General features: G+C 41.8%; 1 protein-coding gene across 1 annotated transcript in view; it reads right to left on the reverse strand.

Moving 5' to 3' along the window:
• The window catches only part of VAMP7 (vesicle associated membrane protein 7), a 58,415-nt gene extending 55,511 nt beyond the window's left edge, over positions 1 to 2,904 (reverse strand). The window contains exon 1 of the mRNA XM_017873571.1: positions 2,723 to 2,904. Within this exon, the coding sequence (XP_017729060.1) occupies positions 2,723 to 2,853 (131 nt within the window). The 5' untranslated portion in view covers positions 2,854 to 2,904. The remainder of the gene's footprint in view (positions 1 to 2,722) is intronic.
• Positions 2,905 to 9,721: the final 6,817 nt, after the last annotated feature.

Below are 9,721 nucleotides of genomic sequence, written 5' to 3' on the forward strand. Positions count from 1 at the left end.
AAAAAAAAAAAAAAAAAAAAAAAAAAAAACCAAAAAACTTTAATTTTAATACTTAAGCCTTTAACTGACATCCTGAAAATGACAATGTGGCAGAATAACATTACCACTTAAATTATCTCAGGCGAAGGAGAAAGTAATACTCAAAGATGTGTTTCTTGGCCGGGCACGGTGGCTCATGCCTGTAATCCCAGCACTTTGGGAGGCCGAGGTGGGTGGCGAGACCAGCCTGACCAAAAATGGTGAAACCCCATCTCTACTAAAAATACAAAAAACAATTAGCCGGGCGTGGTGGTGCGCACCTGTAATCCCAGTTATTCAGGGGGCTGAGGCAGGAGAATTGCTTGAACCTGGGAGGTGGAGGTTGCTGTGAGCCGAGATCGCGTCACTGCACTCCAGTTCAGGCGACAGAGCAAGACTCCATCTCAAAAAACAAAACAAACAAACAGAAAAAGATGTGTTTCTACCAAGTAGAAACCAAATGATACCAAAACATGCTGTGTGAACAGAGGTTATACAATTGTTCAAATAAAGTAGTACAATTAACTCATTACATAGCACATGGTGATAGGCAATGTAAAATTTTTAAAAAGTATTCTGTATCCTTATTTATATTATTGCAGGAGGACCTATTATGTTAATTCTTGCAAGAGTTCATTGGCAGAATTTTTCATAGGAAATATAAAAAGGAAATTAATTTTTTTCCACCTTTATATCATGAGCAGATTATTAAACTGGCCCACTAAATTAATGGAGGGAGGTACACAAGGTGCCTGGGAAGAGATAGGAGATCATTTTAGGAGGGATGGATGGAGCAAGAGAAGGCATAGAGGTGAGAACAAGGTAAAGAAGGTACATAAGTTAGCCCAATAAGATGAAATGGTCCACCTTTGGTGAATGAGAAGGTTGAGGAATACGGCTGATGGCCTTACATAAAGAAGGCCTTGTATAAATCATGTCATTTAAATTTGATCAAATAGGGAGTCTTTCTATTTCAGTCCAACACGTATGTACTGGCAGGTTACTATATGACAAAGTAGACACTAGAGGTATAAAGTTAAGGAAGAAGGGATTCCAATACTTGAGGGAGTCATAGAACAAAGGGGAAAGACATATAAATAAACGCATAAAGAATAATAAGTGAATAATCTCAGAATGTTCACAATTACTCAGGAAATGTCTTAATGTTTTGTGATGATCTCACCTTGGATGAAGAACAGAAATGTAGGTGTCAGCCTATGCCTTAGGAATTTCCTCAGCATACTGTTAGGATTATTTATCCTTGGAAGAGAGGTGAAAGTGTCTATTTTACCCTATTTTCCCAGTGCTCAGCACAGTGCCTACCATCTAATATTCCCTCAAATATCTGTTGAATAAATGAGTGAACATTGAGCATATTTTGGTTTTAAATATACTATAAATGGTAGATAACTTTATATTCAGAAGGACCTGGTAAGAATAATATTTTCACAACCAAACTATCTTTCTCAGTAAGATACAGCAGTTGAGCTAATAGTAATTCAATCCCCCACTCTTCTCTCTGGGTCTTATAAGGAATAAACCAACTACAGATAAACCATGAATTCTGATGCAATAACCTTGGAGGAGATAGAAGAATGAAGAATAAACACTGCTTAGATGGGGAAAAGAAGAGGTGTTTATGAAAGGTCATGTTACAGATGAAGATTATTCCTGTTGGTATTACAACTATTCTTTCTGGAGGATGCTCTGAGACCCAGTCCGATCCCTCTGACTTTCTTAGGATAGGATCCCACCCTTTCAAGTCAACCACCTGTTTTATTTCGCATTAACCAATATATAACATCATCCCGATTATTCCTGTTTTCCCCTCTAGACACAAACATGTAAGTTCCTGAGAGTAGCAACCTCTTAAGTCTTGTTTACAGCTGTATCCCCTGCACTTAAGCGTGTCAAGCATATACCAGCCGTTCAATAAATATTTGTTAAATATATGAATGGATCTGTTCTCAGCCACAGGTATTCAAAGGGAATTAATATCCCCAACATGACTGTATCCTCTGGGATCAATGGAGGGAGAATGGAGATACAGGTAGTTGAAAGCAATTAATGAGGCCGAATGAAGACAGTTGATTGCTTGTGAGAGTTATGGGAGAGGGAGATGTAAAGCATTTACCAAAGTACGCGGTCAGAATTTGATAAACATTGGCCACTAATAAAAACACCAAACAGGTCTGAAGCTGAGGAAACGGGTCGAGTCAGAAATACAGTTCCTGAACAGACGAAGAAGGGGACTGTCAATACTGAGCAGTGGAGGAAGGGCGAATAAGGGGCTAGGAACCCACGAAGGAGCATAAACAGCCAGAAGTAGAAGGTGAAGCAGAAAGTGACGTCATCGAACAAGGACGTAGAGAGTTTTTGGAGGACTCGGGCGATCTCAAGAGATTTAAATGCTACAGAAAGGTCTTGTAGAATGCAAACTGAGAGAAAGTTAACATTTTTTTCCTCCTGTAATGACAGCTTAAGTGACGCATTCTGACACTCTAACTCGAAGCCTTTCCAGTGGCATAAGACGCACCTCGCCAAAACTGGTCCTGCCCGACAACTGAAACTGTCGACACCAGAGAAGCCCAAGTCACCCTTGCACTGCCTCCTTGCTCCACCCCAGCACCTTTCCGTCGACACCTCCGCCCTCCCCCCGCAGTTCTCTCCTCGCCTCCCGCAGAGCGCGCCCCACTCCATTTACCTGTCCGGGCACCCTCTGAGGGCGCGCGGGCTCGGGACCGAGGGGCGCGGGTCAGCGCACGGTCGCCAACTGCCAGCTCCCAGAGGAGGCTGGGACCGGACGCCGGGACCGGACGCCGCTGACTTCCGCATGAAGCGCCCCGCCTACGCGTGGCCTCTTGGGAGTGGGAGCGCTCCTCCAATGGCAGCAGACGACAGGGCTAGGCCTGCTGCGTTCCCAGCCGCCCGCACTTCCCAGGAGCCCTACTGCATTCTGGGAGTAGTAGTTCCGACTGGAGTATCACACTGAGTGTCTCACGTTCGTTCGACATTTCTTGTGGTAAACAGCGTCAAGCGCCGTATAGGGATCCAGGAAAATGAGAGGATGCAGGCTAGATAAAGAATCTACCAGCAATGGTGGGCGGCATAAATGAAGAACCAAGCTGGCCCCGTCTCTCCTGCTTAGTCTCTGTAGGCAGCGTCGCCTGTTTCTTCACAGACAAAATAGAATTCATCTGACAGGAACTGCCTCTACTTTCGCCATGAAATTTTCTAATTTTCTTGTACCTCTCACCAATCCTTTCTCCTGTTCTTTTTGCAATAATAATAATAACAATAACGATAAACAACGACTACTCTCCTTTGATCTAAGCCAGCCCTCTTCCATCCCTATTCCCTGTTGCTGACTCAGAGTCAAGCTCCTCTGATGAACCCTGCTGTTGCATGACTCCTCGACGGCTCTCTGCTAACTGGCTCTTTACTCTCAGGACTTAAAGGCTGTCAAAATTTCTCTCATCTAAAACATTCCAAAGTCACCTTTCTTAACTCATACCCCATGCCCCCTCACCAAACACAGATAAGCTAGTGGTCTTTCTCCTACCTCTCCTTTACAGACAAAATTCTCAACAGTGTTGCTAAAACAAATAGATACTTTTCAGCCATTACCATATTTCAACTCTGCAGGATTTTACTTTGATTATTCCTTTTTTTTTTTTTTTGAGACAGAATCTCACTCTGTTGCCCAGGTTGGAGTGCAGTGCCACGATCCTGGCTCACTGCAAGCTCCGCTTCCCGGGTTCAAGTGATTCTCCTGCCTCAGCCTCCTGAGTAGCTGGGATTACAGGCGCGTGCCACCACATGCGGCTAATTTTTTATATTTTCGGTAGAGACGGGGTTTCACCATATTGGCCAGGCTGGTCTCCAACTCCTGACCTCGTGATCCACCCACCTCAGTCTTCCAAAGTACTGGGATTACAGGCATGAGCCGCCGCACACGGCCCTTATTCCCTCCTTTTTGAACCCCTTTATTCTCTTAGCTCGTTCCAAGACACTATACCCTCCTGGTTCTCCTCCCACCTCTGTGACAGCTCTTCATTTTCTTTTGAAATGTTCACATTCCGTAGGGTTCTGCCCTACGCCATCTTCTCTTCTTACTCTTCACACTCTTCCTGCTGATCTTAATCATTCCCCATGCTTTATCTCCCCTTTGCAAAAGTTCACATTTCATATTAATATTAACTTAATGACATTGTATTCAATATCTATTCTTTAAGAGGCAACATAGTATCTTAGAAAAATAATGAGTTTTAGAGTCAGAGATATCTGAGTTACTAAGCTGTGTGAACTCTAAATATTGCCTCTCTTTAGAGCTTTTAGGACTCTAGCAAAGCCCCCTCTTACTCCATATTCTCTCCTAAAGTAATCTTATCTATACCCTAAAATTTGTAATGTAATTATCTGGCCATGTAAGATGTGCCTGCTTCCCCTTTGCCTTCCGCCATGATTGTAAGTTTCCTGAGACCTCCCTGTCAGAGGTATGTGAACCAGAACAACTTTATCTCGAATAGGAGCTGGGTAAAATAAGGCTGAGACCTACTGGGCTGCATTCCCAGACAGTTAAGGCATTCTAAGTCGCAGGATGAGATAGGAGGTCAGCACAAGATACAGGTCATAAAGACCTTGCTGATAAAACAGATTGCAGTAAAGAAGCCGGCCAAAACCCACCAAAACCAAGATGGCGATGAGAGTGAATGTACACAGCCTAATTTCCTTGATACGGTTATTTTCAGCATGTAGGGTTACCATAGTGAATGGTGGGGCACTGATAAACAGGGATATCTAGATATTTAGAAATAGCTCCTGTATAAGTGTTCATCCTAGAGCTGGCAAATGCAGACCCTAGAAGGGCAGGCCAGGAGAGCCCTATATTCCAGTGGGGCAGCAGAAATATTTGCCTCCTGGCAATTTGATCAGGATTGGATCCTGGCAATTGGATCAGGGTTTGCCTCCTGGCAATTGGATCAGGAATCTGATCCAGTCCTCTCTTGATGGGTCTGAAGTAAGTTACTAAATCTTGGAGCCTTAGTTTTCTCCCCTGTAAAATGGAGATAATTCTATCCACCAAGTCCTAGGACGATCACATGAGATAACAGAGATGAAAGCAGTCTCTTGACTTTTAAAGGGCTGCCAGATGTTCTAAATTATTACTATGCTGGGCAGTGCTGCAAATATGCATCTTAGATTTAGCAGTTTGTCCTCTATCCTACTTAATTTTATTTTATTGTAAATTCTGGGATACATGTACAGGATGTGCAGGTTTGTTACACAGGTAAAAGTCTGCCATGGTAATTTGCTGCACCTATCAACCCATCACCTAGGTATTAAGCCCAGCATGCATTAACTATTTTTCCTGATGCTCTCCCTCCTCCAACCCCACCCCGACAGGCCCCAGTATGTGTTGTTCTCTTCCCTGTGTCTATGTGTTCGCATTGTTTAGCTCCCACTTATAAGTGAGAACATGCAGTGTTTGGTTTTCTGTTCCTGCATTAGTTTGGTGAGGATAATGGCTTCCAGCTTCACGTGATGTGTTATTTTGTGGTTTACAAACACATCTAGTGATTCTGTTGCTTTTGAATCAAAATAATTCACACGATTCCAGTGTATTACTGCTCGCCATTGCTGTTCATGCTTCTTTTCTCTTGGATGTTTCAACTTAGGCAACTTTTCTTCCTCTTATATTATGCTCAAAACAGACCTACATCAAGGATACCTTGATGTAGAGGGTATCCTTGAAATTCACAATCGGTAGAGGGCGCTAACACATTATCAATAGCTATAAAGTAATTGACATTTGAGTAAGGGATATATTTTTCACTGCAGCTTATTCCAGTTAGAGTCGTCAAGTATCTTCCTCTGTTTATCTGAGCCATCTGTGGTTCTAACACGAGCTTTTGCAAAGCAGTTGTGAATAACTATTATCTTTTTTTTTTTTTTTGAGACGGGGTCTGACTCTGTTGCCTAGGCTGGAGTGCAGTGGCGAGATCACAGCTCACTGCAGCCTTGAACTCCTGGACTCAAGAGATCCTCCAGCCTCAACCTCCCTAGTAGCTGGGACTACAGACATGTGCGACTACCCCCAGCTAATTACTTCTGAGGTGTCTGTGTTCCACATAGTAGTAAGATTTCTCATTACATCGAGAACATGCCATTTCTTTATATCTGTGATAGGAACACTGCTTCTCATAATGTGTCAAGCACTTCCAGCATCCACATTTTGATTATTTATTATATCTCAGTTTAATAGCTACTTGTAGCCATGGTGCTGGCAGGCAAAAAAAAATTTTTAAGGCTACAGATGTGTTTGATTTAAACCTTCAATGACTATGTGCAGCTATTGGTAATAGAGTGTTCACGTTCTGGCAAGCCATTTTTCTCTCTAATTATAGGAACCATTCCCTAAACAACCTGCTAGATATCAGTGCATTTTTGTTAATTTTATATGCACACAGTTAAATTGTGTATATAAAGGAAATTTTAAATTCTTCACATAGGTGATTTAAATTTCTTGTTCTCAACACTCTGACAAAAGAAGGCTGATGACCCAACTCTCTTTATATATTTATTTTTGTCCAAAGAAATATTTTTCTGTCAGAGAATGCCTCTGGTTTGGTTGCAGATTACAGAGGTGTAGTAAATGTGCCCCATGGGTACATCTATTCAGATTTTGCTTCCTACTTTCAAGATCTTCAGCAAACAGAGTTATTGTAGCTTCTTCAGCTTTTAGGTGAAGTGACGTGATATTGTGATAATGCTGAAAGCATTGTCATTTGCTATAAGACTTGACATCAACTCCCATCTGGAGAGCAATTTCATTAGCCTTTTCTAAAAACTCGTGAGCATGTGGATATAGAAATACCTGCTCTGATATGGCAAAGTTATTCAAGTGTTTTATTTACTAAGTTACCACGTTTTGCTCCTCCATTCTGTTACGAATTTCACCTCTCCTGGCTGCTTGTCTTTTTATCTTTTCCTAATGTTTAAGAAACCTATGGAATATTCATATAGAAACTCCAAATCCCGAGACTATTTCACTTTTTGACTTTTCTTTCTTAACGACTAACTTGTAGCTCTGGAGAAATTGGGAGCGAATTTTTTTCTTTAAAGCCACAACTAACACACTGCATGGAGAGGAACAGAAAAGGCCTGCTTCACAGCAAATGAACATTCTAAAAAGGAAACCCTAAGGGCAAGCCTAAGGCTTGGTGAAGAAGGTGGAAGTGTAGCAGTGAGGAGGCAACTCATTTTCTTAAGTTTCAAAGTTTCTAAGAATAGCAAAGGTGATGTCAGCTTCACTGGAAGGGTTAATTTGAATTATGTTAATAACCAAGGTATACTAATGACTTTGAGATAGATGCTATTGCTATCAAATATTGAATGATTAGTTTTAAGACACAAAATAATGAAACTGAAGGACAGCACTGTTTTTGAAATTATCTTCTCTTAAAACTTTGATGGAAAATTAAGAACAATTCCAGTTCAAAGTTCTAAGCATAAAATGAGGGTATGACCCATCTATTGGCTCTCTTCTTTGATTTGATGTAAATAATCCATACTCTTATTTCAATCTTAATGTCCATGTGTACCCACTCTTTAACTCTCACTTATAAGTGAGAACATGTGGTATTTGATTTTCTATTTCTATGTTAATTTCACTTTCTTTGTTAATTCACTTAGAATAATGGCCTATGTTTTCTATTTCTATGTTAATTCACTTAGAATAATGGCCTACAGCTGCATCCATGTTGCTGCCAAGGACATGATTTCATTCTTTATTATGACTGCCTAATATTCTGTGGTGTATATGTTCCACATTTTCTGTATCCAATCCACCATTGATAGGCACTTAGATTGATTCCATGACTTTACTATTATGAATAGTGCTGCAATAAACATATGAGTGCAAGGTTTCTTTTTAATAGAACAGCTTCTTTCCCCTGAAAAATTACCGATTGGGTACTATGTTCACTATTTGGGCAATGGGTTCACTAGGACCTCAAACCTCAGCATTATGCAATATACCCTTGTAACAAACCTGCACACATACCACCTGAATCTAAAATTTAAAATTAAATAAATGAATGTTTTTTTAAAAAAGAATCCATACTCTAAGGGAATGGTAAACCACAAAACTGGTGTCCTCATGAAAAAGGTCTGTAGCTTGGCATTAGATTTTTTTCCACCTTAACTTATTTCCAGTTGTTCAGAATTTTAGCTAAAAATCCTTCAGCATTTAACGAATTTTCTGTTGGTGAAAGGTGCTGGATCTGTTTCTCTGCACATATACTGATCTTTGTCATCAATCACTTTAATAATGAGAAAACAGCTGGGACAGGTTCCCATATCTTTCCCATTCTCCAACTCTTGGCGAGAATGAAGATGCCCATATAAATTATCCTTACACGTGCAGGGGTAGAAATACATCTTTAAGTCATTGTCATATAATAAGTGCTTGATTTCCACCTCGGAACAGACCAAGCATGTGCTCACCTTTGAGTCTTTGCCTGAGCTGTTTACTCTGCACTGAATGCTGAACCTTCAGATCTGTGTGCATGTCTTTCTTGTTATTCAGGCACCTCCTCAGATGGAGTGTCCATGACCACTGGCTTCTCATTAGCCACCTGCCACATGTTCCCTCTGTACGTATTTTCTCGTTTTATTTTCTTATGTTAATTAAAATAATTATATTTTTATTGTTTACTAGCTTATTTTCCATTTACCATCATTAGGATATACATTTCATATGGGCAGGAACATTATTAGTCTTGTTCACCACTCTTATCTTCTCAGGGTAGCACAGAGCTTGTGCTCAATTACAGTTTGTTGAAAGAATGCATACTAATGACAAGGGCTAACACTCCTCAGTACCAAACAGTATTCTAAGATAGATATATATTACTGCATTTAATCATCGCAGTAATGGTGTGAAGTAATTATTATTATTATCAACCCCCTTTTCCAGATAAGGAAAACCGAGGCTTCTAGCCTCACAGACAGCGAGGGGGCTGAGGTTTGCCTCCCACGATCTTGGCTTCCCAACTCCGCCCCTCTCGAGCAATTTTCAGAAGCTCTTTAAGAGGGAACACAGAGGAATGGGCAATCAGTGTTGGTCGACCAAAGCGAACAGTTCCAGCTGGGCAAGTAAAGTGTTTGCTTCTGCGCTCCTCCCTCATTTCGGTTCCTGCCTTCTCCCAAGATGGGGACAGGGAGCATGGAGCACACATTCCACAGCAAAAAGGTTGGAAGACAGTGAGTAAATACTTGCGAGGGGCGGAATGTTTCGGAGGGCCTTCCCAGGGCCCTCATCAGAAATGCCCCAGCGGCTGCAAAGCTTGAAGCGAGCCGGGGACAGGGACCGGCGGCAGCTGCTCTGGGAAGGCGTTCTCCCCGTTCTCTTCACTCCAACGGGGAGTGGACCGCTACCTTTAGATGCTGAACGTGGCTTCTGAATGCGAGGTCGTGGCCCGGGACTCGGGAGAGCGGCGGCAAGCCGACGGACCGTGCGACCTTTTTCGAGATGCGAGGAGACCAGATTGGCTTTGGTTTTCTTTTGTATCCTCCCCACCCAGCTGGAGATTCACACGAAGCACTTCTCTGGAAGAAAGGAAACTGCGGTTAAAATAATGGGGGAAAACCACTGCTGGAGTGCACCCCCATAGTCTAATACAGTAAGGCCCAAAGGCGT

The sequence above is a fragment of the Rhinopithecus bieti genome, unplaced genomic scaffold (genome assembly GCF_001698545.2).
Source record: "Rhinopithecus bieti isolate Rb0 unplaced genomic scaffold, ASM169854v2 scaffold_8431, whole genome shotgun sequence".
Taxonomy (NCBI): domain Eukaryota; kingdom Metazoa; phylum Chordata; class Mammalia; order Primates; family Cercopithecidae; genus Rhinopithecus; species Rhinopithecus bieti.